We start from the raw sequence: 25548 nt of genomic DNA, 5'->3' as shown, positions 1-25548 counted from the left end.
CCCCTAGTCGAAACTCTAAGTTAGTTCTCCTTCTTAAATATTCTATTCTCCTCTAGGGAAGCCTCCATCTCCTAGAACATACCATTACTCCAGGCCTCCCAGTCTGGAAGGCAAATAGTTTCCTTCCCTGGACCGTTTGCTCAGAAGACTGAACTCAAAATGCTTTACACAAGTACAGCCACTAAGCACTGAAACTAGCTAAGAGCTTCTGACCATTCAATCCTAGCCACTACTGGCCATCAGGCAAAACATTGGGTCACACTCTGTGTAAGAAAAGAGCCCCCATCGAAACCAATACAGAACCTAGGAACCAGAAACATAACACAGAGGTTAACCACACATCTTACCAAACTTCCACACTACTAATCCTTCACTAATGCTCAGACCTCCCTCAAGTCTCAGCCATTATATTCCTGTGATGATGTCATCATAGGGCTGGGCACACTTGACAGACAGCTCAGGAGACCAATCACACAGCTGCATTCTCTACTTTGCCCAGTGAGAGCTGTGAGCCCATGAAAAGTTACAGGGTGTGAGAGTTGCCAATCTTGGTTGGATGTGTTCCTGGAGGTCTCATCACATGACAATCTTTAATTAAAGATTAATCTTTAATTCCTGGAGAGTTCAGGACAATCCTGGAGGGCTGGCAAACCTAGTTTCAGATTATGAGCTGTTTGGGGCAGGCCTTTTACTCTGTGTTAAGACAGTACCTAGCACGATGGGATTCCAGTTCTGATTTTTGCTTTGAAATGCTACGGTCATACAAATAATAATAATGGTTCATATTCTCAGAGTACTCCAGTTGTTCTCTCTGAAGAGCGCCTTTACGCTCCATTTCCCTGGTCACATTTTCAGTGTAGAAGATTTTTGACAGTAAAACCGTCTAAGAGAGGAGAGTGCTGGTAGCTGTTGTATTATTTTCCTTTCCTGCCCACTCCAAAAGAGGCTGGGGAAGTTATTCTGGCCCAGCTGGCACAAGATACTCCTCAGTACATTTATAGCTTTCCTGTTGGTTGATTTGTCCAGGGAAGAGAACATGGCACAGGTTTTTAAAGGTATTTAGCTATTGCTCCTCTCAGCATTGCAAGGCCTAAGTGAGTTAGGCCCAGGACCTCAAAGAGAGTTAGGTAGCCCCACACTGGGCAATAAGGGGTTAAAGACTGAGTGCAATTAGCAGTTCCAATATAAGTGTCAGTTCAATACGTGGAACCCCCAGGCTCAGGGGGAATCTGGGGAGCATTTGGGCAGATGCTGGGGGTGACACAGCCAAAGGGAAGCACTAAGTGGGGAGACAAGCTCAGGGAAAAATTTTGGGGGGGGGTGTCAGTTATAGCCACTCGGCTCGGCTCTGCCCTCTCCCCATTATCATTCCTGGCCTAGTTACTCCAGTGCCAGGGTCCTTCCCAGCCAGAGTGACAGCAGATCACACCAGGCATAACTTCGTCCCATAACCTCCCTACACCTTTCACACAGGGAGTAAAATCAAACCAGGGAGTGCAAATTCCTGGAGCAGCTGAGCAGAGTGACAGTGGCCTGGGGCTGAGGCAGGTGCTCACCTCACTCCTTTAAAGCAGGCCTAGATGTTCATACCCATGTGTCTGTCCCACAGAGGGATGTGAGAGGGCCTCCATCTAAACACACGATCTTCAGTTTCAGTGGCTGCAAGGGCCAGAGTAGGGCCGTTTTAGGCTCTGATTCTACAATGAGCCCTGCACAAACTAGCCCCTGCATTTACTCAGACCCCCAGTAACTTCAACAGGCAGTTGGGAAGAGTAGCTGAGTTCCAGAGGGCTCTGCACAGGTGCAAGTATCTCTAGCACAGAGAGACCATTGCATGCTCAGGGCTTAGAAACCACCTTCCCATCCATAGCCCTCCCACACAGGCAGCCAGAAGAAGCAACAAGCCCAACCATGTTGAGAGCACACTACAAGTCTTCCTACCTGGGATCTACAGCTACAATCATTAATTATCGAGAGGGTGCCACCCAGGAGAGAAAGCCAGCTGGGGGCAGGAAGCATCTCTTTCCTTTTCCCATTCCTCCTTCTAATATTCAGACCATTGGGGTGTAGCTGGTGTGATCTCTATGCTCACACGTGGATCCTCCAACAGGCCTCTGGATTAAACAGTCGAGCCCATTGGTTTGGGGTTTGCTGAAATAACTCACTGCTCTTTGAATAAATACTGCACCCGGTGGGTTAGTCAGTCACTGAATTTGCTTTATATAACTTGAGAGTGGTGCAGCAACATTTTCCATCGGGTTTCTTAGGTCTGACCCTGCTTGGGGATGTGTTAGAACCGCTCCTTCTCTACGGAAAGAGTAGCTGCAGGGGCTGCGCTCGGGAAACGTAGGCTGCAATGTACTTCATGGCGTAAAGAAAATCCAGCTCCCACTTCTCTCCAAGTTTGAAGCTAAGATCTGTTGATGTGAAATCCACTCATTGACATCACACATTTTATTAGACTTGGACGAAAGAGGAAAGAGCTTCACTGGGCTTGGATACAGAAGTCACGTTAGCTGACCAGCACTCCTGAAGTCTACACTTACTCTTCCATATTCCTAAAAGGAGCAGACTAGGACCTTTACTCACCCCAGCAGGGCTCCACCTAGCTAGTGTGTTGGAGAGGCCTCTGTTAATCCAGAACACAGCAGGGTATGTAACACACTTCCAGTTACACAGGCAAATTAGCCTCAGTGATCGCTCACTGTCAGTTAGGGAGTTTCTGACTTTTCCTGCAGAAAAGGACCTCGAAGTTACAGTGGACAAGAAACTGGCTATGAGTCAACAGTGTGCCCTTGTTGCCAAGACGGCCAATGACATTTTGGGTTGTGTAAATAGGGGTATTGCCAGCAAATCGACAGACATGATTGTTCTCCTCTATTCAACACTTGTGAGGCCTGATCTGGAGTACTATGTCCAGTTTTGGGCCCTACACTACAAAAAGGATGTGAAAAAATTGGAAAGTGTCCAGCAGAGGGCAACAAAAATGTTTAGGGGACTGGAACACATGACTTATGAGGAGAGGCTGAGGGAACTGGAATTGTTTACCCTGCAGATGAGAAGAAGGTGGGGGGGGGGGGGGGGATTTGATAGCTACTTTCTGCTACTTGTCTCGAGTTCCAAAGAGGATGCATCTAGACTGTTCTCAGTGGTACAGATGACAGAACAAGGATCAATGGTATCAAGTTGTAGTGGGAAAGGTTTAGGTTGGATATTAGGAAAAACTTTTTCACTAGAAGGGTGGTGAAGCACTGGAATGCGTTACCTAGGAAGGTGGTGGAGTCTCCTTCCTTTGAAGTTTTTAAGGTCGGGTTTGACAAAACCCTGGCTGGGATGATTTAACTGGGGATTGGTCCTGCTTTGAGCAGGGGGTTGGATTAGATGACCTCCTACGGTCCATTCCAACCCCCATATTCTAGGGGTCTATGAAAACCTTTGTAGCCCCAGTCCACTGGGAGTACAAGACAGGCCCTGTTCAATGAGATCAGGAGTAACTAGCCCTGGGAGCTGCATCCATCACCACTTTGATTACTAGTCTCTATCTTTGAGAGCTACACACCCATTCCTGCTCATGGTGCTGTTGCAGTGCTGAACCCGAGAGACATTTCCTTGCCTGAAGCTTATTAATAGCTCAAGCCGGAGTTAGGATAAGCAAAAGTGATGGAGCTGCCTAGATGACACTAGGCACTTGTGACTTCAAGCATAGACACAAGCTCTCAGGAAAATGCATTACAAGCCCAGCACTGGTCCTACTATGGATCTCCCACAACCCTGAGCCATTAGCCTGGCTAGGTTTACACTAGGCAGTAGGAAATGTTAGGCAGGTGCTTGGCTAATGGCAGGTAGGAAGGATGCAGGCTGGCTGATGTCCATGCTTCAGCAGGACTATCTGCTGCTCTCTCTCTTGCAGCTAGTTTCCCTGTGTGTGTTTTGTTAAATCCCAGTTGCCTGGAGTTGTCAATTCACCATCTTTTCCTAGACACTTCCAACCTGTTGAGCTTCTTGCACTGAACTAGAGGCAAGGCCCGGCAGTCTCCCACCACTGTATGTGACCCTTTTAACTTTGCTCATTACCAGTAGTAGGTTCTCAGTTCTCCACACACCTCATTTCCTCTCAAGGCCATAGGGCACTATCTCAACAACCTGGGTCTTTCCCTCTGTTAGTTGGGTCTCAGAGCCTGTAATGTTGCCTTGCTAGCCACTGGAAGCCAGACGAGTGTTCTCAATGGGGAGAACACTGTTGCCTTCTTCTACATGAGGAAAGTCTCAATGGAAGAGTGTCAAATGGAGGCACCTGAAGAGATGCCTTCACCCAGGAGATGAGCTCAGCCATTCTGGAGCCCTTCCAGAGAAAGTGGGTGGAGGGGGTTTGTGTGTGTGAAGAAGAGGGGCATGGGGTCACCTCTACAGTATATGTTTCTACAGAGCATGAGCCAGGGAGGGAATCACATTAAGCAGACAGAAATTTGAATGCAGTTGAGGTTTATTGTAACATTAAACCCTAGTTTTACACATTAGAAAGCTAGGGAAAAGATCAAGCTCAGGAGCACTTCCTATGTACAGAGGAAGACAGCTGTATGTATGTCCTGAGAGAAGCAGACTAGCCCTGCAAGGGATGCAGTCCTGCATGACTAGTGATGCCACCCTGTAACTGGTAATACATGGTTCTGGAGAAGTGGGCCTGGGAAAGGCCATTCAGGTTCTGCAGAAGGAAGACCTGACCTCAGTCCACCATCTGCCAAAGCAGAACTGTGGCCTCAGCAGGGAGACCCCACACTAGCTATGCAGGCAATTCAGCTGGATTCCTTCCAGCAGCAGGGGGAACCCTTCAGGCCTCCACCTTCTTTCCTTCCTCCACCAGCTCAACAGGACACGGTGGAGAGTCTCCAGCAGGAGTGAAGGGTCCCACGATCCAGTCCAGGGGAATGTTCTGCGTCACGTATTCCAGCAGCTCATCCAGGGACTCCTGGGCCTTGGTCACCATCTCCCGACTCCGGGCCAGGGCACTGCTGGACAGATCCTGGAAACAGCCGGCACTGGAGAAGGAGGCCTGGAGCTCTTGTATACTGCTCGAGACCTGCTGGGCCTTGTCCTGGATAGTGCTGGGAAGGCCCTGGATGCTGCCCAGGAGAGTAAGGCAGGTGGTTTTCAGTTGCTGGGTGAGGGTCTGGGATGTGGCTAGAGCCTGAGCTTCAACCTGCTGGAAGGAGAAAGAGAGACTGGAGTATCTGCAAGTCTCCCCTGCAGATGGGGGGAGTTCACTGGAGCAAGGCTGTGAGGGCGAGAAGGAGGAGAATACCTTTGCGGAGTCAGGATCCTCCTGCCCTTCCAACTTCCCCCTGCAGTACTGGAGCCACATCTGGTACAGACGGTCCTGGCCATTGTGAAGCTTCTGATCTACGGCCTGCTTGGCATGGCTGATCTGCAGGAGGAGAGGGCAGTTAGCTGGGAAGAGCAGGAGGCGGCTGGCCAGGGAAGCTCTCCCACAGCTAGGTGTGGGCAGCAGGCAGGCAGCACTACTGCAGCGACACAGCTGGGCCCAGGAACAAACAGTGCCAATGGCACTGAGCATGGGAGGCTGCAGAGACAGAGTCAAGGTTCCTCCCCCACTCTGAACTCTAGGGTACAGATATGGGGACCTGCATGAAAACCTCCTAAGCTTACTTTCACCAGCTTAGGTTAAAACTTCCCCAAGGTACAAATTAATTTTACCCTTTGCCCTTGGAATTTCTACTGCCACCACCAAACTCTAACTGGGTTTACTGGGAAACGTAGTTTGGACACGTCTTTCCTCCCAAAAACCCTCCCAACCCTTGCACCCCACTTCGTGGGGAAGGTTTGGTAAAAATCCTCACCAATTTGCATAGGTGACCTCAGACCCAAACCCTTGGATCTTAGAACAATGAAAAAGCATTCAGTTTTCTTACAAGACGACTTTTAATAGAAGTAAAGGAATCACCTCTGTAAAATCAGGATGGTAGATACCTTACAGGGTAATTAGATTCAAAACAGAGAATCCCTCTAGGCAAAACCTTAAATTACAAAAAAGACACACAGACTGGGATAGTCCTTGTAGCCAGCACAAATCTTTTCTTAGCCATTTAAAGAAATCATAATCTAACACATACCTAGCTAGACTACTTACTAAACGTTCTAAGACTCCATTCCTGTTCTGTTCCCAGCAAAAGCAGCATATAGACAGACACAGACCCTTGGTTTTCTCCCTCCTCCCAGCTTTTGAGAGTATCTTGTCTCCTCATTCGTCATTTAGGTCAGGTGCCAGCAAGGTTACCTTTAGCTTCTTAACCCTTTACAGGTGAGAGGACTTTTCCTCTGACCGGGAGGGATTTTAAAGTGGTTTACACTTCCCTTTATATTTATGACAGACCGTGACCCACAGCAGCTACAGGGCAGGGGAGAGGGGTCGTGTTCCTACCAGGTCAATGATTTGCTGGAGCTGGGAGAGGGCCTCCAGGGTGCGCTGCCTGGCTTGTCTCATCTTGCCCAGGGCGTGCTGGTAGGCTCGCTGGCGCAGCGTGCTCGACAGGGAACCCAGGCGGACGTAGTAAGTCCGCTGCTCTGCAGGAGCCTCTCCAGGCCCCTCCAGGGGAGTTGTGGCAAGCTCAGCTGGAAGGGGGAAGAGGGCAGTTGGCAGCAGTGGTGCAAGTCAGGCAGTAAGGTCAGGTACGCCGTGCCGTTAAGACATTTGTTGCTGGGATAATGTACTGGAATGACTTTCAGTAGCCGCTGAAAACTGCAGGGCTCTCAGGAACCGCAGCAGCGAAAGGAGCAGAACGCTGGCACCTCCTCCGGTGTGTCTGTACCGCCCCCAGCTGGCCCCCCACCAGCCCTTCCATGTAGTTGCATCTCCTGTCTGGGGTCTGTAGAGCCCCCCACACAAGGCAGGGTGGGGTCGTTTGGGGGGGGGGGGTCATGTGCCTCCCCCCGTTTTTGGGTCCCTCCCATGAGTTGCCATACTGGTAAGAGTTAAAATCTACTTGCACCACCGGTTGGCAGGGCCAGGATACAAGGCAGGGATGCCTTCAGCCCTCCCAAAGCTTGTGACCGATGCAATCTTTCCCAGGGCACGATTGGATGCCCTGCAGCACCGACCAGTAAGGCAGCAGGTAGCTGCACAGGGAGAAGCGTCAGAGCCATCAGAGAGGGCTAGCAGAGGGCCCAGCATGAAGGAACTAAGGGAGGGCTAGTAGCCAAGCTAGGTTGCAAGCTAGCCTTAAGGAGAGGTGGCTCTTTTGGCAGCTCAGCTGTGAGTACTGTGAACAGCTGAGAGTCCAAGCCGTGCCCAAAGACACCAGGGTCACATTGGTTTGTATTCAGCAGAGGGGAACTTACCGAGCTCCTCCTCTGTCATGGGGAGGTAGTAGTCCACCAGCTGCTCAGATTTCCCCAATGCTGTGTCTATGACACTCGCAGCCATCTGCCCCAAAGAGGAGCCCATCACTGTGCTCATGCTGCTGGTCACGGCAGATTTGGTCACCTCCACGCTCTCCTGGACAGCCCCTTGGGCCATGCCCACCATGCTGGTCACTGCATCCTTGGCCTCAGTGACCGGGCTGCAGACTGCATCCTTGGCACCCACCATTGTGGCACGCACGAGTTTTTGGGCATCCAAAGCCACCTAGAGGAAAAGGGGTCAGAAGAGAGGTCACTGAACACCTAGCAGAAATGAAGGGCCCACAGCCTCATCCTGCTCCAGGACCAGTCGTGACACTCGTGTGTGGTTACCTTCTCAATCGGCTGCTGCAGGATGGGCAGCTGCTCCTCCAGTCTGTCCAGACCCCGACAGGCATATTCATTGGCTGCTGCAACTGAAACATAACCACAGAACTCGTTCCCTTAATTCCTTCATGTGCACAGATCTCGTGGGGCTGCTAATCCCTGTACACTGGAGGACTGGTGTTCCTAAGCAAGTGTCCCCAGGTTACTGATGGGAAAGCCAAGGAAGAGGGTTTGGGCAATTTGCCCAAGGCTATGGAGCCAGTCTGTTTCAGAGCCAGGTTTAGCAGTCAGGAGATCTGGCTGCCAGTCATCTGTTCATCCACCCCCAGCTTCTCCTAGAGGTTTTCAGGAGTCTCCAGTGCCTGCCATGGGCTCAGATCCTTTTAGCATGGGAGCTGCTTCCTGTAGCCTCTAGCAGGTGTTGCTCCATGGCATTAGGTCCCATACACAGTGCATGTGGCTGTGTGGTACTGGGCCAGCCATGCACACCAGGGATTGTGGCTGGGCACTGCCTGCCTCTAGGCTGGTCCAGCTCACCCCTGGTACCTGAGCAGGAATCCCCACCAGCAGCTGCTGCAGCCGTCAGAACTCCTCCGCACAAGGCCAATGCCTTGGCCAGATCAAGTTTAGGAGCTCGCTGAGTTCAGGGAAGCAGGAGAAGGGAGTTTGTGGATTCTGTTTGCGGCCAGTTGGAGGCCGAGCTCAGTAGTGGGCCTAGAGCCACTGTAGGCTGAGCCTGCCCCCAGACCCACCTCCCCCGCCACACACACAGGAGTGTTCCTGCCTCCCTTCCCTTACTCACGCTGTGGCTCCAGCTGGTCCAGGATGGGCTGTGCCCCGGTAATGGCAGCAGAGGTGATGGCCCTCACCCCAGTCTCTACTACCTCACAGACCCCTTTGATGGCTGGGTGGGTTTCTTTGGTGGCAGCGTAGCTGGCAGAGGCCATCTCACAGGTAGAGCTGACCAAGGGCAGGCCAGCCACCCTGTCCCCTGCAGTCTAGGGGAGGGAAAGAGGAGTCAGTTGAGGAAGAGCTCCTGGCTTCTCAAGGTGCCCCTCCTGTCTCTTTTCCTCTGCAACTACTGATTCTGTAGGAGACTGCCCAGCTCTGAGGACAGTCTCCTGTCCATTTCACCTGGGTTTCAGTGGCCTGCCTGTGAGATTAGTTACAGACCCAGAAGCCTGGTTCCATTGGAACAGCTGCCTATATTCAGCAAGGTCTCAGGAATGCCGTTTCCATCCTAGCACACCCACCAACAAAACAGAACTGTGTCATGATCTCGTTCCGTCAGCGAGAGCAGGAATGGAGAGACCTTTTGTCTTTCCAAGTGCAGTCTCTCTCGATCAGGAACCATGTCTCGGTCCAGCACCCGGTACAATGCCCCCACTGGGCATTGCAATTAATGGGATTTGCCAGTGTTCTAATGCAGACAGCATTCACAGGGTCACCTGTGCTCCTCCCAGATTCAGCAGGCACATGTGGGCAGTGACTACGGCACTCTGAGAGCTAGAATCATTGGCTAGTGTTGTGGTTACGAGTCCCTGTCTCCAGCAGTGGAGACATTCAAGCTAGAACAGCCTTTCCAGCCGCCAAGCACACCTGCCTCCCCAGGAGGGACCCACCTGTTGCTCCTTTGCCTGGATCTCCACCTGTGGTTCATTTTCCTTAGCAGACATGGTGGAGTGAGATGTCCCTGCAAGACCCAAAAAGGAATATTGAGTGGCTACAGCAGGAAACAGTGAAATCAATCTTGTGTAGGAATACCAGGAGAGCTGCTCCCGGTCCGTTTTCTCTAAGAGCCAGACCAGGTTGTCCCCCTGCAGTAAGTCTCTCTCTACAGAGAGCAGGCCAGGCCCTTAAACCTTTGATCTAAGGCAGGCTCAGAGACAGCCAGTTCTTCAAGCCCAGGGATGCACTTGTAATCCACACATCTTGTGGGTGTGTTCTTCTGTCCCATCTCGTAGCACCAGGACCAGTTAGAGAGGCAGAGATTAATTTATTGGCTTTACCGTCTTAGCTAAGAGCCTTATGGCTTTTAACTCATGCAGTAGAGGCTCATGCATTTAGGACCAGAGGTCCCAGGTTTGATCCTGCCCATTACCAGGGTCTTTTGGCGTTACACACTCCCAAAGCTTCTCCTCAGACTTCTAGACCCAACAATGCCTCCCAAGGGGAGCACCAGGATACCTGCACAGCTCATCAGAGGCACCCTCCTACTTTAGTCTTTTCCTAGATTGTACCGGGGCTAATTCCATTCATCCCAGAGTACAATCACTGACAGAAGTTATCCTGCTGAAGGTAGTAGCCATTGACTACACACACAGAACACTGAATTGAGAAGGTACCACTGGGGAGCCTTCAGGGACCTCTTGAGTGAGTAGTGTAAGAGTCTCCCTGGATACTGAATTACATAGGAGATGATCATAATGGTGCCTTCTGACCTTAATATCTATGAGTCTACATAGGAGATGCCCACTATGGCAGGCTGGTTATTTTAAAGCCAATTTAGCTGGTAAAAATACAAATATCTTCTATTGTCAGGTAAAGATGGTCTGGTAAAGGAACAGATTCCAGTTTAGGTAAGTTGACACCATCACTCCTAGAGGCGAGAGTGAGACAACTAACTAGAAAGCTAGGGCCAGGAAGCATTTCCCTTATGGGAAGGCACCAGGCCTGTTTTCCTTTCATGTTTCCTGCAATATCTGTTTCAGATCCATATTGGTTACCCAGCACTCCAGTCTCAGCTGAATCAGCCACCTCAGTCAAGTGTTTCCACCTGCAGATCATTCGGACAAGCCAGAACTCAGACCACAACCAGAAGTCCCATTCCCCATCCCTGAGTGGGAACAGCATAGCTTTGCTCAGGTCGAGAGGTGAGTAGGAGTTTTTCCCCTAGTCGAAACTCTAAGTTAGTTCTCCTTCTTAAATATTCTATTCTCCTCTAGGGAAGCCTCCATCTCCTAGAACATACCATTACTCCAGGCCTCCCAGTCTGGAAGGCAAATAGTTTCCTTCCCTGGACCGTTTGCTCAGAAGACTGAACTCAAAATGCTTTACACAAGTACAGCCACTAAGCACTGAAACTAGCTAAGAGCTTCTGACCATTCAATCCTAGCCACTACTGGCCATCAGGCAAAACATTGGGTCACACTCTGTGTAAGAAAAGAGCCCCCATCGAAACCAATACAGAACCTAGGAACCAGAAACATAACACAGAGGTTAACCACACATCTTACCAAACTTCCACACTACTAATCCTTCACTAATGCTCAGACCTCCCTCAAGTCTCAGCCATTATATTCCTGTGATGATGTCATCATAGGGCTGGGCACACTTGACAGACAGCTCAGGAGACCAATCACACAGCTGCATTCTCTACTTTGCCCAGTGAGAGCTGTGAGCCCATGAAAAGTTACAGGGTGTGAGAGTTGCCAATCTTGGTTGGATGTGTTCCTGGAGGTCTCATCACATGACAATCTTTAATTAAAGATTAATCTTTAATTCCTGGAGAGTTCAGGACAATCCTGGAGGGCTGGCAAACCTAGTTTCAGATTATGAGCTGTTTGGGGCAGGCCTTTTACTCTGTGTTAAGACAGTACCTAGCACGATGGGATTCCAGTTCTGATTTTTGCTTTGAAATGCTACGGTCATACAAATAATAATAATGGTTCATATTCTCAGAGTACTCCAGTTGTTCTCTCTGAAGAGCGCCTTTACGCTCCATTTCCCTGGTCACATTTTCAGTGTAGAAGATTTTTGACAGTAAAACCGTCTAAGAGAGGAGAGTGCTGGTAGCTGTTGTATTATTTTCCTTTCCTGCCCACTCCAAAAGAGGCTGGGGAAGTTATTCTGGCCCAGCTGGCACAAGATACTCCTCAGTACATTTATAGCTTTCCTGTTGGTTGATTTGTCCAGGGAAGAGAACATGGCACAGGTTTTTAAAGGTATTTAGCTATTGCTCCTCTCAGCATTGCAAGGCCTAAGTGAGTTAGGCCCAGGACCTCAAAGAGAGTTAGGTAGCCCCACACTGGGCAATAAGGGGTTAAAGACTGAGTGCAATTAGCAGTTCCAATATAAGTGTCAGTTCTATACGTGGAACCCCCAGGCTCAGGGGGAATCTGGGGAGCATTTGGGCAGATGCTGGGGGTGACACAGCCAAAGGGAAGCACTAAGTGGGGAGACAAGCTCAGGGAAAAATTTTGGGGGGGGGTGTCAGTTATAGCCACTCGGCTCGGCTCTGCCCTCTCCCCATTATCATTCCTGGCCTAGTTACTCCAGTGCCAGGGTCCTTCCCAGCCAGAGTGACAGCAGATCACACCAGGCATAACTTCGTCCCATAACCTCCCTACACCTTTCACACAGGGAGTAAAATCAAACCAGGGAGTGCAAATTCCTGGAGCAGCTGAGCAGAGTGACAGTGGCCTGGGGCTGAGGCAGGTGCTCACCTCACTCCTTTAAAGCAGGCCTAGATGTTCATACCCATGTGTCTGTCCCACAGAGGGATGTGAGAGGGCCTCCATCTAAACACACGATCTTCAGTTTCAGTGGCTGCAAGGGCCAGAGTAGGGCCGTTTTAGGCTCTGATTCTACAATGAGCCCTGCACAAACTAGCCCCTGCATTTACTCAGACCCCCAGTAACTTCAACAGGCAGTTGGGAAGAGTAGCTGAGTTCCAGAGGGCTCTGCACAGGTGCAAGTATCTCTAGCACAGAGAGACCATTGCATGCTCAGGGCTTAGAAACCACCTTCCCATCCATAGCCCTCCCACACAGGCAGCCAGAAGAAGCAACAAGCCCAACCATGTTGAGAGCACACTACAAGTCTTCCTACCTGGGATCTACAGCTACAATCATTAATTATCGAGAGGGTGCCACCCAGGAGAGAAAGCCAGCTGGGGGCAGGAAGCATCTCTTTCCTTTTCCCATTCCTCCTTCTAATATTCAGACCATTGGGGTGTAGCTGGTGTGATCTCTATGCTCACACGTGGATCCTCCAACAGGCCTCTGGATTAAACAGTCGAGCCCATTGGTTTGGGGTTTGCTGAAATAACTCACTGCTCTTTGAATAAATACTGCACCCGGTGGGTTAGTCAGTCACTGAATTTGCTTTATATAACTTGAGAGTGGTGCAGCAACATTTTCCATCGGGTTTCTTAGGTCTGACCCTGCTTGGGGATGTGTTAGAACCGCTCCTTCTCTACGGAAAGAGTAGCTGCAGGGGCTGCGCTCGGGAAACGTAGGCTGCAATGTACTTCATGGCGTAAAGAAAATCCAGCTCCCACTTCTCTCCAAGTTTGAAGCTAAGATCTGTTGATGTGAAATCCACTCATTGACATCACACATTTTATTAGACTTGGACGAAAGAGGAAAGAGCTTCACTGGGCTTGGATACAGAAGTCACGTTAGCTGACCAGCACTCCTGAAGTCTACACTTACTCTTCCATATTCCTAAAAGGAGCAGACTAGGACCTTTACTCACCCCAGCAGGGCTCCACCTAGCTAGTGTGTTGGAGAGGCCTCTGTTAATCCAGAACACAGCAGGGTATGTAACACACTTCCAGTTACACAGGCAAATTAGCCTCAGTGATCGCTCACTGTCAGTTAGGGAGTTTCTGACTTTTCCTGCAGAAAAGGACCTCGAAGTTACAGTGGACAAGAAACTGGCTATGAGTCAACAGTGTGCCCTTGTTGCCAAGACGGCCAATGACATTTTGGGTTGTGTAAATAGGGGTATTGCCAGCAAATCGACAGACATGATTGTTCTCCTCTATTCAACACTTGTGAGGCCTGATCTGGAGTACTATGTCCAGTTTTGGGCCCTACACTACAAAAAGGATGTGAAAAAATTGGAAAGTGTCCAGCAGAGGGCAACAAAAATGTTTAGGGGACTGGAACACATGACTTATGAGGAGAGGCTGAGGGAACTGGAATTGTTTACCCTGCAGATGAGAAGAAGGTGGGGGGGGGGGGGATTTGATAGCTACTTTCTGCTACTTGTCTCGAGTTCCAAAGAGGATGCATCTAGACTGTTCTCAGTGGTACAGATGACAGAACAAGGATCAATGGTATCAAGTTGTAGTGGGAAAGGTTTAGGTTGGATATTAGGAAAAACTTTTTCACTAGAAGGGTGGTGAAGCACTGGAATGCGTTACCTAGGAAGGTGGTGGAGTCTCCTTCCTTTGAAGTTTTTAAGGTCGGGTTTGACAAAACCCTGGCTGGGATGATTTAACTGGGGATTGGTCCTGCTTTGAGCAGGGGGTTGGATTAGATGACCTCCTACGGTCCATTCCAACCCCCATATTCTAGGGGTCTATGAAAACCTTTGTAGCCCCAGTCCACTGGGAGTACAAGACAGGCCCTGTTCAATGAGATCAGGAGTAACTAGCCCTGGGAGCTGCATCCATCACCACTTTGATTACTAGTCTCTATCTTTGAGAGCTACACACCCATTCCTGCTCATGGTGCTGTTGCAGTGCTGAACCCGAGAGACATTTCCTTGCCTGAAGCTTATTAATAGCTCAAGCCGGAGTTAGGATAAGCAAAAGTGATGGAGCTGCCTAGATGACACTAGGCACTTGTGACTTCAAGCATAGACACAAGCTCTCAGGAAAATGCATTACAAGCCCAGCACTGGTCCTACTATGGATCTCCCACAACCCTGAGCCATTAGCCTGGCTAGGTTTACACTAGGCAGTAGGAAATGTTAGGCAGGTGCTTGGCTAATGGCAGGTAGGAAGGATGCAGGCTGGCTGATGTCCATGCTTCAGCAGGACTATCTGCTGCTCTCTCTCTTGCAGCTAGTTTCCCTGTGTGTGTTTTGTTAAATCCCAGTTGCCTGGAGTTGTCAATTCACCATCTTTTCCTAGACACTTCCAACCTGTTGAGCTTCTTGCACTGAACTAGAGGCAAGGCCCGGCAGTCTCCCACCACTGTATGTGACCCTTTTAACTTTGCTCATTACCAGTAGTAGGTTCTCAGTTCTCCACACACCTCATTTCCTCTCAAGGCCATAGGGCACTATCTCAACAACCTGGGTCTTTCCCTCTGTTAGTTGGGTCTCAGAGCCTGTAATGTTGCCTTGCTAGCCACTGGAAGCCAGACGAGTGTTCTCAATGGGGAGAACACTGTTGCCTTCTTCTACATGAGGAAAGTCTCAATGGAAGAGTGTCAAATGGAGGCACCTGAAGAGATGCCTTCACCCAGGAGATGAGCTCAGCCATTCTGGAGCCCTTCCAGAGAAAGTGGGTGGAGGGGGTTTGTGTGTGTGAAGAAGAGGGGCATGGGGTCACCTCTACAGTATATGTTTCTACAGAGCATGAGCCAGGGAGGGAATCACATTAAGCAGACAGAAATTTGAATGCAGTTGAGGTTTATTGTAACATTAAACCCTAGTTTTACACATTAGAAAGCTAGGGAAAAGATCAAGCTCAGGAGCACTTCCTATGTACAGAGGAAGACAGCTGTATGTATGTCCTGAGAGAAGCAGACTAGCCCTGCAAGGGATGCAGTCCTGCATGACTAGTGATGCCACCCTGTAACTGGTAATACATGGTTCTGGAGAAGTGGGCCTGGGAAAGGCCATTCAGGTTCTGCAGAAGGAAGACCTGACCTCAGTCCACCATCTGCCAAAGCAGAACTGTGGCCTCAGCAGGGAGACCCCACACTAGCTATGCAGGCAATTCAGCTGGATTCCTTCCAGCAGCAGGGGGAACCCTTCAGGCCTCCACCTTCTTTCCTTCCTCCACCAGCTCAACAGGACACGGTGGAGAGTCTCCAGCAGGAGTGAAGGGTCCCACGATCCAGTCCAGGGGAATGTTCTGCGTCACGTATTCCAGCAGCTCATCCAGGGACTCCTGGGCCTTGGTCACCATCTCCCGACTCCGGGCCAGGGCACTGCTGGACAGATCCTGGAAACAGCCGGCACTGGAGAAGGAGGCCTGGAGCTCTTGTATACTGCTCGAGACCTGCTGGGCCTTGTCCTGGATAGTGCTGGGAAGGCCCTGGATGCTGCCCAGGAGAGTAAGGCAGGTGGTTTTCAGTTGCTGGGTGAGGGTCTGGGATGTGGCTAGAGCCTGAGCTTCAACCTGCTGGAAGGAGAAAGAGAGACTGGAGTATCTGCAAGTCTCCCCTGCAGATGTGGGGAGTTCACTGGAGCAAGGCTGTGAGGGCGAGAAGGAGGAGAATACCTTTGCGGAGTCAGGATCCTCCTGCCCTTCCAACTTCCCCCTGCAGTACTGGAGCCACATCTGGTACAGACGGTCCTGGCCATTGTGAAGCTTCTGATCTACGGCCTGCTTGGCATGGCTGATCTGCAGGAGGAGAGGGCAGTTAGCTGGGAAGAGCAGGAGGCGGCTGGCCAGGGAAGCTCTCCCACAGCTAGGTGTGGGCAGCAGGCAGGCAGCACTACTGCAGCGACACAGCTGGGCCCAGGAACAAACAGTGCCAATGGCACTGAGCATGGGAGGCTGCAGAGACAGAGTCAAGGTTCCTCCCCCACTCTGAACTCTAGGGTACAGATATGGGGACCTGCATGAAAACCTCCTAAGCTTACTTTCACCAGCTTAGGTTAAAACTTCCCCAAGGTACAAATTAATTTTACCCTTTGCCCTTGGAATTTCTACTGCCACCACCAAACTCTAACTGGGTTTACTGGGAAACGTAGTTTGGACACGTCTTTCCTCCCAAAAACCCTCCCAACCCTTGCACCCCACTTCGTGGGGAAGGTTTGGTAAAAATCCTCACCAATTTGCATAGGTGACCTCAGACCCAAACCCTTGGATCTTAGAACAATGAAAAAGCATTCAGTTTTCTTACAAGACGACTTTTAATAGAAGTAAAGGAATCACCTCTGTAAAATCAGGATGGTAGATACCTTACAGGGTAATTAGATTCAAAACAGAGAATCCCTCTAGGCAAAACCTTAAATTACAAAAAAGACACACAGACTGGGATAGTCCTTGTAGCCAGCACAAATCTTTTCTTAGCCATTTAAAGAAATCATAATCTAACACATACCTAGCTAGACTACTTACTAAACGTTCTAAGACTCCATTCCTGTTCTGTTCCCAGCAAAAGCAGCATATAGACAGACACAGACCCTTGGTTTTCTCCCTCCTCCCAGCTTTTGAGAGTATCTTGTCTCCTCATTCGTCATTTAGGTCAGGTGCCAGCAAGGTTACCTTTAGCTTCTTAACCCTTTACAGGTGAGAGGACTTTTCCTCTGACCGGGAAGGATTTTAAAGTGGTTTACACTTCCCTTTATATTTATGACAGACCGTGACCCACAGCAGCTACAGGGCAAGGGAGAGGGGTCGTGTTCCTACCAGGTCAATGATTTGCTGGAGCTGGGAGAGGGCCTCCAGGGTGCGCTGCCTGGCTTGTCTCATCTTGCCCAGGGCGTGCTGGTAGGCTCGCTGGCGCAGCGTGCTCGACAGGGAACCCAGACGCACATAGTAACTCCGCTGCTCTGCGGGAGCCTCTCCAGACCCCTCCAGGGGAGTTGTGGCAAGCTCAGCTGGAAGGGGGAAGGGGTCAGTTGGCAGCAGTGGTGCAAGTCAGGCAGTAAGGTCAGGTACGCCGCGCCATTAATACATTTGTTGCTGGAATGACGTTCGGTATCCACTGAAAACCGCAGGGCTCTCAGGAACCGCAGCAGCGAAAGGAGCAGAACGCTGGCACCTCCTCCGGTGTGCCTGTACCACCCCCAGCTGGCCCCCCACAAGCCCTTCCACATAGTTGCATCTCCTGTCTGGAGTGTGTAGAGCCCTCCCCGCACGAGGCAGGATGGGGTCGTTTGGGGGGAGTGATGTGCCCCCCCACACTTTTGGGTCTGTCCCATGAGTTGCCGTACTGGTAAGAATTAAAATCTACTTGTACCACTGGTTGTCAGGGCCAGGATACAAGGCAGGAATGCGTTCAGTCCTCCCAGAGCTTGTGACCGATGCAATCTTTCCCAGGGCACCTTTGGATGCCCTGCAGCACCGACCAGTAAGGCAGTGGGTAGCAGCACAGAGAGCGTCAGAGCCATCGGACAGGGCTAGCGAGGGCCCAGCATGGAGGGCTAGTAGCCAAGCTAGGTTGCAAGGCAGCCCAAAGGAGAGGTGGCTCTTTTGGCAGCTCAGCTGTGAGCACTGTGAGTCCAAGCCACGCCCGAAGACACCAGGGTCACCTTGGTTTGTATTCAGCAGAGGGGATCTTACCGAGCTCCTCCTCTGTCATGGGGAGGTAGCAGTCCATCAGCTGCTCAGATTTCCCCAATGCTGCATCTATGACACTCGCAGCCATCTGCCCCATGCTGGAGCCCATCACTGTGCTCATGCTGCTGGTCACGGTGGATTTGGTCACCTCCACGCTCTCCTGGACAGCCCCTTGGGCCACACTCACCCTGCTGGTCACTGCATCCTTGGCCTCAGTGACCGTGCTGCAGACTGCATCCTTGGCACCCACCAGGTCTTGGGCATCCAAAGCCACCTAGAGGAAAAGGGGTCAGAGGAGAGGTCACTGAACACCTAGCGGAAGTGAAGGGCCTACAGCCTCATCCTGCTCCAGGACCAGCCGTGACACTCGTGTGGTTACCTTCTCAATCGGCTGCTGCAGGATGGGCAGCTGCTCCTCCAGTCTGTCCAGACCCCGACAGGCATATTCATTGGCTGCTGTAACTGAAACATAACCAAAGAACTCATTAACTTAATTCCTTCATGTGCACAGATCTTGTGGGGCTCCTAATCCGTGTACATTGGAGGACTGGTGTTCCTAAGCAAGTGTCCCCAGGTTACTGATGGGAAAGCCAAGGAAGAGGGGTTGGGCAAGTTGCCCAAGGCTATGGAGCCAGTCTGTTTCAGAGCCAGGTTTAGCACTCAGGAGATCCGGCTGCAAGTCATCTGTTCATCCACCCCCAGCTTCTCCTAGAGGGTTTCAGGGGTCTCCAGTGCCTGCCATGGGCTCAGATCCTTTTAGCATTGGAGCTGCTTCCTGTGCCCTCTAGCAGGTATTGCTCCATGGCATTAGGTCCCATACACAGTGCATGTGGCTGTGTGGTACTGGGCCAGCCATGCACACCAGGGATTCTGCCTGGGCACTGCTTGCCTCTAGGCTGGTCCAGCTCACCGCTGGTACCTGAGCAAGAATCCTTAACAGCAGCTGCTGCAGCAGTCAGAGCTGCTCCGCACAAGGCCAATGCCTTGGCTAGATCATGTCTAGGAGCTAGCTGAGTTGAGAGGAGCAGGAGAAGGGAGTCTGGATTCTGTTTGTGGCCAGTTGGAGGCCGAGTTCAGTAGTGGGCCTAGAGCCACTGTAGGCTGAGCCTGCCCCCAGACCCACCTCCCCCACTACACATACAGGAGTGTTCCTGTCTCCCTTCCCTTACTCACGCTGTGGCTCCAGCTGGGCCAGGATGGGCCGTGCCCCGTTGATAGCAGCAGAGGTGATGGCCCTCTCCCCAGTCTCTACCACCTCACAGACCCCTTTGATGCCTGGGTGGGTCTCTTTGGTGGCAGCGTAGCTGGCAGAGGCCATCTCACAGGCAGAGCTGACCAAGGGCAGGCCAGCCACCCTGTCCCCTGCAGTCTGGGGGAGGGAAAGAGTCGTCAGCTGGGGAAGAGCTCCTGGCTTCTTAAGATGCCCCTCCTGTCTCTTTCCCTTTGCAACTGCCGATTCTGTAGGAGACTGTCCTCAGAGCTAGGCAGTCTCCTGTCCCTGTCAGCAGGGGTTCAGTGGCCTGCCTGTGACATTAGTTACACACCCAGAAGCCTGGTCCCATTGGAACAGCTGCCAATATTCAGCAATCTCAGGAATGCCATTTGCACCTTGGCACTCCCACCAACAAAACAGAACTGTGTCACAGTCTCGTTCTGTCAGCGAGAGCAGGAATGGAGAGACCTTTTGTCTTTCCCAGTGCAGTCTCTCCCGATCAGGAACCATGTCTCAGTCCAGGAAACGGTACAATGCCCCACTCTTTTTTGCATTAGTCAACTTTTTTGGGCATTAGTCAACGGGATTTGTCAGTGTTACAGTGCAGCCAGCAGTCAAAGGGTCCCCAGTGCTCCTCCTGGCTTCAGGAGGCACTTGTGGGCAGTGACTACGGCACTCCGAGAACTAGAACTTGGAGCATTAGCTAGTGTTGTGGTTACGAGTCCCTGTCTCCAGCAGTGGAGACATTCAAGCTAGAACAGCCCTTCCAGCCGCCAAGCACACCTGCCTCCCCAGGAGGGACCCACCTGTTGCTCCTCTGCCTGGGTCTCCACCTGTGGTTCATTTTCCTTAGCAGACATGGTGGAGTGAGATGTCCCTGTAAGACCCAAAAAGGAATATTGAGTGGCTACAGCAGGAAATAAAATCAGTATTGTGTAGGAACATCAGGAGAGCTGCTCCCGGTCCGTTTTCTCTAAGAGCCAGACCAGGTTGTCCCCCTGTAGGAAGTCTCTCTACAGAGAGAACAGGCCAGGGCCTTAGACCTTTCATGTAAGGCAGGCCCAGAAACAGAAACAGCCAGTTCGTCTGGGTGTTGTCTTCTATCCCCTCTAGTGGCACCAGGACCAGTTAGAGAGAGATTAACGCATCCACTCTACAGTCTTAGCTAAGAGCCATATGGCTTTTAGCTCATGCAGTGGAGCTAAATGCATGAGCCTCCAAAGGGCCTGGGTTTGATCCTGCTGATGACCAGGGTCTGTTGGTGTTACACATAGATAGATCGATATTATAGTCAGAAGAGACCATTATTGTCATCTAATCTGACCTCCTGCACAACGCAGGCCACAGAATCTCACCCACCCACTCCTGCAAAAACCCTCTCACTTATGTCTGAGCTACTGAAGTCCTCAAATCGTGGTTTAAAGACTTCAAGGAGCAGAGAATGCTCCAGCAAGTGACCCGTGCCCCATGCTATAGAGAGAGGGGTAAAACCTGCAGGACATTTTCCAATCTGCCCAAGAGGAAAATTCCTTCCTGACCCCAAATATGGCAATCAGCTAAACCCTGAGCATATGGGCAAGATTCACCAGCCAGATAACCAGGAAAGAATTCTCTGTAGCAACTCAGATCCCACCCGATGTAACACCCCATTTACACACTCCCAAAGCTTCTACTCTGACTTCAAGACCCAACAATACCTCCCAAGGGGAGCACCAGGACACCTGCACAGCTCATCAGAGGCATCTTCCTAGCTTAGTCTTTTCCCAGATTATACTCTGGGACAAATGGAATTAGCCCCAGTACAATCACTGACAGAAGTTATCCTGCTGAAGGTAGTAGCCATTGACTACACACACAGAACACTGAATTGAGAAGGTACCATTGGCGAGCCTTCAGGGACCTCCAGAGTGAGTAGTGTTTAAGTCTCCCCGGATTCTGAGTTACATAGGAGAGGATCATAACGGTCCCTTCTGATCTATGATCTAGGAGATGCTCACTATGGCAGGCTGGTTATTTTAAAGCCGATTTAGCTGGTAAAAATACAAATATTTTCTATTGTCAGTTAAAGACTGGTCTGGTAAAGAAACAGATTCCAGTTCAGGTAAATTGACACCATCACTCCTAGAGGCAAGAGTGAGACCACTAACTAGAAAGCTAGGGCCAGGAAGCATTTCCCTTTCGGGAAGGCACCAGGCCTGTTTTCTTTTAGTGTTTCCTGCATTATCTGTTTCAGATACATATTGGTTACCCAGCACTCCAGTCTCAGCTGAATCAGCCACCTCAGTCAAGTGTTTCCACCTGCAGATCATTCGGACAAACCAGAATTCAGACCACAGCCAGCAGTCCCAATCCCCATCCCAGAATGGGGGCAGCATAGCTTAGCTCAGGTAGAGAGGTGAGTGGAGAGTTTTCCCATAGTCCAAGCTCTAATTTAGTTCTCCTTGTTAAATAGTCTATTCTTCTCTAGGGAAGCCTCCATCTCCTAGAACATACCATTAATCCAGGCCTCCCAGTCCGGAAGGCAGACAGTTACCTTCCCTGGACTGTTTGCTCCGAAGACTCAGCTAGAAATGCTTTACACAAGTACAGCTAGAAAGTACTGAAAGTAGCTAAGAGCTTCTGATCATTCAATCCTAGCTATTACTGGCCACTAGGAAAGACATTGGGTCACAATCTGTGTAAGAAAGAACCCCCATCTAAACACCCAAAGAACGAGAGACATAGTACAGAGCTTAACCACACATCTTACCAAACTTCAACACTCCTAATCTTTCACCAATACTCAGACCTTCCCCAGGTCTCAGCCATTATATTCCTGTGATGATGTCATCATGGGGCTGGACACACTTGACAGACAGCTCAGGAGACCAATCACACAGCTGCATTCCCAACTTTACCCCGTGAGGGCTGTGAGCCTCTGAAAAGTTACAGGGTTTCGGAGTTGCCAGTTTTGGCTCCCGTTGGTCTCTCTGAAGAGCGCTTTTACGCTCCATTTCCCTGGTAACATTTTCAGTGTAGAAGGTTTTTTCTCACTAAAACAATCTAAGAGAGGAGAGTGCTGATTGCTCAAAGTGAGTTAGGTTGCCCCACACTGGGCAATAAGGGGTTAAAGACTGAGTGCAGTTAGCAGTTCCAATATAAGGGTCAGTTCAATACGTGGAACCCCAGGCTCAGGGGAGCATTTGGGAAATGATGGTGTTGCCGGCACCCAGTGCCGAGAGGCTGAACAACAGCTTGAGTTGGTTCGTTACCCGGGGTGCTACACCCAATAATCACAACGGGGTGGAGAAGCAGAAAAGTTTATTTGCAGCTGCAAAAAGGTACAGGGAGAATACAATCTCAAATCCTGCACACAAAGGAGGAAGTTACACAGGCTTTTATACATCCTTTTTCCCAGCATACTTATCCAATAGCAAGCTGCCCCAAGTATCCATATAGCCAGCCAATCCAGTTCCCAGCTAGTTCCCTGAGTCTCTGTATCATTTGTTAAACTATACATAAAGCTGCTTTATTCAGCATTGTTCTTCCATATCCCCCCTGTTTGGCCTTGCTTAGTTTCAGGCAGTCTGACTCTGCAACATACTGTTGCAGATTCTCAGCATAACTGCTGTGTGTGCCTCCAGGCGGGGGGGCCAAGGACACTAGATGTTCACACTCATGTGTCTGTCCCACAGGGGGATGTGAGTGGGCCTCCATCCAGACACACGACCTTCAGCGGTTGCAAAGGCTAGAGTGGGGCAGTGTTAGGTCCTGATTCTACAATGAGCCCTGCACAAACCAGCCCCTGCATTTACTCAGACCTCCAGTAACTTCAACAGGCAGTTGGGAAGAGTAGCTCAGTTCCAGAGAGCTCTGCACAGATGCAAGTAACACCAGCACAGAGAGACCATTGCATGCTCAGGGCTTAGAAACCACCTTCCCACCCATAGCCCTCCCACACAGGCAGCCAGCAGAAAAAGCAAGCCCAACCATGTTCAGAACACACTACAAGTCTTTCTACCTGGTAGCTACAATCACTAATTATGCAGGGGGTAGTGCCCTGGAAAGATAGCCAGCTGGGGGCAGGAAGCATCTCTTTCCTTTTCCCATTTCTCCTTCTAATATTCAGACCATTGGAGTGTAGCAAGTGTGATCTCTATGCTCACACCTTGGATCCTCCAACAGGCCTTTGGATTAAACACTTGAGCCCATGGGTGAATCATGCTGGGGTTTGCTGAAATAACTCACTGCTCCTTGTGCCATAAATACTGCATCTGGTGGGTTAGTCAGTTACTGCATTTGCTTTGTATAACTTGAGATTGGTCCAGCAACTTTTTTGATGTGGTATCTTACGTCTGACCCTGGCTTGTGGATGTGTTAGAACCACCCCTTCCCTATGGAAAAATTAGCTGTAAGGGCTGTGCTGGGGAAATGTAGGCTGCAATGCTCTTCATGGTGTAAAGAAAATCCAGCTTCTTTCCAAGTTTGAAGCAAATATCTGCTGATGTGAAATCCACTCATTGACCTCACACATTTTATTAGACTTGGACTAAATAGCAAAGAGCTTCACTGGTCTTGGAAACAGAAGTCAGATTAGCTGACCAGTACTCCTGCAGTCTGTACTTTTCCATATCCCTAAAAGGAGGAGGCTAAGACCTTTACTCACTCCAGCAGGGCTCCACCTAGCTATTGCTTTTACTCACTCTTCCCTGTGAGTTTGCTGGAGGGGCCATTTTTAATCCATAACAGAGCAGGGTTTAAAACACACCTCCAGTTCCACAGGCAGACTAGCTTCAGTAATTGCTCCCTGTCAGTTAGGGAGTTTGACTTTTCTGCAGAAAAGGACCTAGGGGTTACAGTGGACAAGAAGCTGGATAGGAGTCAACAGTGTGCCCTTGTTGCCAAGAAGGCCAATGGCATTTTGGGCTGTATAAGTAGAGGCACTGCCAGCAGATCGAAGGATGTGATCGTCCCCCTCCATTCGACATTGGTGAGGCCTCATCTGGAGTAGTGTCTCCAGTTTTGGTCCCCACATTACAAGGAGGTGGTGAAAAAATTGGAAAGCATCCAGCACAGGGCAACAAAAGTGATTAGGGGACGGGAACACATGACTTATGAGGAGTGGCTAGGGGAACTGGAATTGTTTAGTCTGCAGAAGAGAAGAACGGGGGGGGGGGTGGAATTTGATCGCAGCTTTCAACTACCTGAAAGGGGGTTCCAAAAAGGATGGATCTAGACTGTTCTCAGTGGTAGCAGATGAACAAACAAGGATCAATGGTCTCGAGCTGCAGTGGGCGAGGTTTAGGTTGGATATTAGGAAAAACTTTTTCCACTCGGAGGGTGGTGAAGCACTGGAATGGGTTACCTCGGGAGGTGGTGGAATCTCCTTCCTTTGAAGTTTTTAAGGTCAGGCTTGACAAAGCCCTGGCTAGGGTGATTTAGTTGGGGATTGGTCCTTCTTTGAGCAGGGGGTTGGACTAGATGACCTTCTGAGGTCCCTTCCAACCCTGATATTCTATGAAGAGCTTGGTATCCTCAGTCGATTGGAGAACAAGGCAGGCCCTTTCCAATGAGATGACCACTTTGTTACTAGTCTCCATCTCTGGGAGCAACACAGCCATTCCTGCTCATGGTGCTGTTACAGTGCTGAACCTGAGAGACCTTTCTATCCTAACTCAGGCTTGAGCTACTAAGGAACAGTGATGGAGCTGCCTAGATGACACTACCCCCTTGTGACTTCAAGCACAGACACAAGCTCTCAGGAAAATGCATTAAAAGCCCAGCACTGGTCTGATTATGGATCTCCCACAACCCTGAGCCATGTGCCTGTACGGTTATTGACCTGGCTAGGTTTACACTAGGCAGGAGGAAAGGTTAGGCAGGTGCTTGGCTAACAGCAGGGAGGAAGGACGCAGGCTGGCTGATGTCCATGCTTCAGCAAGACTGTCTGCTGCGCTCTCTCTTGCGGCTAGTCTCCCTGTGTGTGCGCGCAGGGGTGCGTTTTGACAACTCCAGGCAACTGGGATTTAACAATTCACCATCCCTTTTCCTGGACACTTCCAACCTGTTGAGCTTCTTACACTGGATTAGAGGCAAAGCCTGGCAGTCTCCCACCACTGTATGTGACCCTTTTAACTTCGCTCATTACCAATAGTAGGTTCTCAGCTCTCCACACACCCCATTTCCTCTCAAGGCCATAGCGCCGTAACACACTGGGCTCTTCCCTCTGTTACTTGGTCTCACAGTCTGTATTGTTGCCTCACTACACACTGGAAGCCAGATGAGTGTTCTCAATGGGGAGAACCCTGTTGCCTCCTTCTACATGAGAAAAGTCTCAATGGAAGAGAGAGTCAAATGGAGGCACCTGAAGAGATGCCTTCACCCAGGAGACAAGCTCAGCCATTCTGGAGCCCTGCCAGAG

The 25548-nt window shown here is 50.4% G+C and overlaps 2 protein-coding genes across 2 annotated transcripts; both read right to left on the bottom strand.

Annotated features, from left to right (window-relative positions):
• Positions 1-4546: 4546 nt before the first annotated feature.
• On the bottom strand, positions 4547-10527 carry LOC140912137 (perilipin-3). Its single transcript, XM_073346302.1, has 8 exons — positions 10467-10527; positions 9363-9433; positions 8543-8738; positions 7747-7829; positions 7354-7639; positions 6437-6627; positions 5300-5422; positions 4547-5200 (listed from the first exon to the last, which is right to left on the bottom strand). Exons 1-8 carry the CDS (start codon positions 10525-10527, stop codon positions 4829-4831), a joined length of 1383 nt encoding a protein of 460 aa, XP_073202403.1. The 3' UTR covers positions 4547-4828.
• Positions 10528-15172: 4645 nt separating this feature from the next.
• LOC140912136 (perilipin-3) lies at positions 15173-21457 on the bottom strand. Its single transcript, XM_073346301.1, has 8 exons — positions 21397-21457; positions 19955-20025; positions 19109-19304; positions 18315-18397; positions 17939-18209; positions 17063-17253; positions 15926-16048; positions 15173-15826 (listed from the first exon to the last, which is right to left on the bottom strand). The coding sequence occupies exons 1-8, from the start codon at positions 21455-21457 to the stop codon at positions 15455-15457; spliced, it is 1368 nt and encodes a 455-aa protein (XP_073202402.1). The 3' UTR covers positions 15173-15454.
• Positions 21458-25548: the final 4091 nt, after the last annotated feature.

This window comes from Lepidochelys kempii, chromosome 5 (genome assembly GCF_965140285.1).
Source record: "Lepidochelys kempii isolate rLepKem1 chromosome 5, rLepKem1.hap1, whole genome shotgun sequence".
Taxonomy (NCBI): domain Eukaryota; kingdom Metazoa; phylum Chordata; order Testudines; family Cheloniidae; genus Lepidochelys; species Lepidochelys kempii.
Note: the sequence above shows the minus strand (reverse complement) of the source record. Positions and strands in the feature narration are given on the sequence as shown.

What these genes read in the sequence shown, in the direction of transcription:
- LOC140912137 (XM_073346302.1), bottom strand. Translation starts at nt 10,527, where the DNA reads ATGATCTGCAGGTGGAAACACTTGACTGAGGTGGCTGATTCAGCTGAG. An exon ending in AGCTGAGACTGGAGTGCTGG is followed by an intron (nt 9,434 to 10,466) that starts GTAACCAATATG and finishes TGGGTCTTGCAG; the next exon opens with GGACATCTCACTCCACCATG. An exon ending in TCCAGCAAATCATTGACCTG is followed by an intron (nt 5,423 to 6,436) that starts GTAGGAACACGA and finishes CTCCTCCTGCAG; the next exon opens with ATCAGCCATGCCAAGCAGGC.
- LOC140912136 (XM_073346301.1), bottom strand. Translation starts at nt 21,457, where the DNA reads ATGATCTGCAGGTGGAAACACTTGACTGAGGTGGCTGATTCAGCTGAG. An exon ending in GGCCCAGCTGGAGCCACAGC is followed by an intron (nt 18,398 to 19,108) that starts GTGAGTAAGGGA and finishes GTTATGTTTCAG; the next exon opens with TTACAGCAGCCAATGAATAT. An exon ending in AGGATCCTGACTCCGCAAAG is followed by an intron (nt 15,827 to 15,925) that starts GTATTCTCCTCC and finishes TTCTCCTTCCAG; the next exon opens with CAGGTTGAAGCTCAGGCTCT.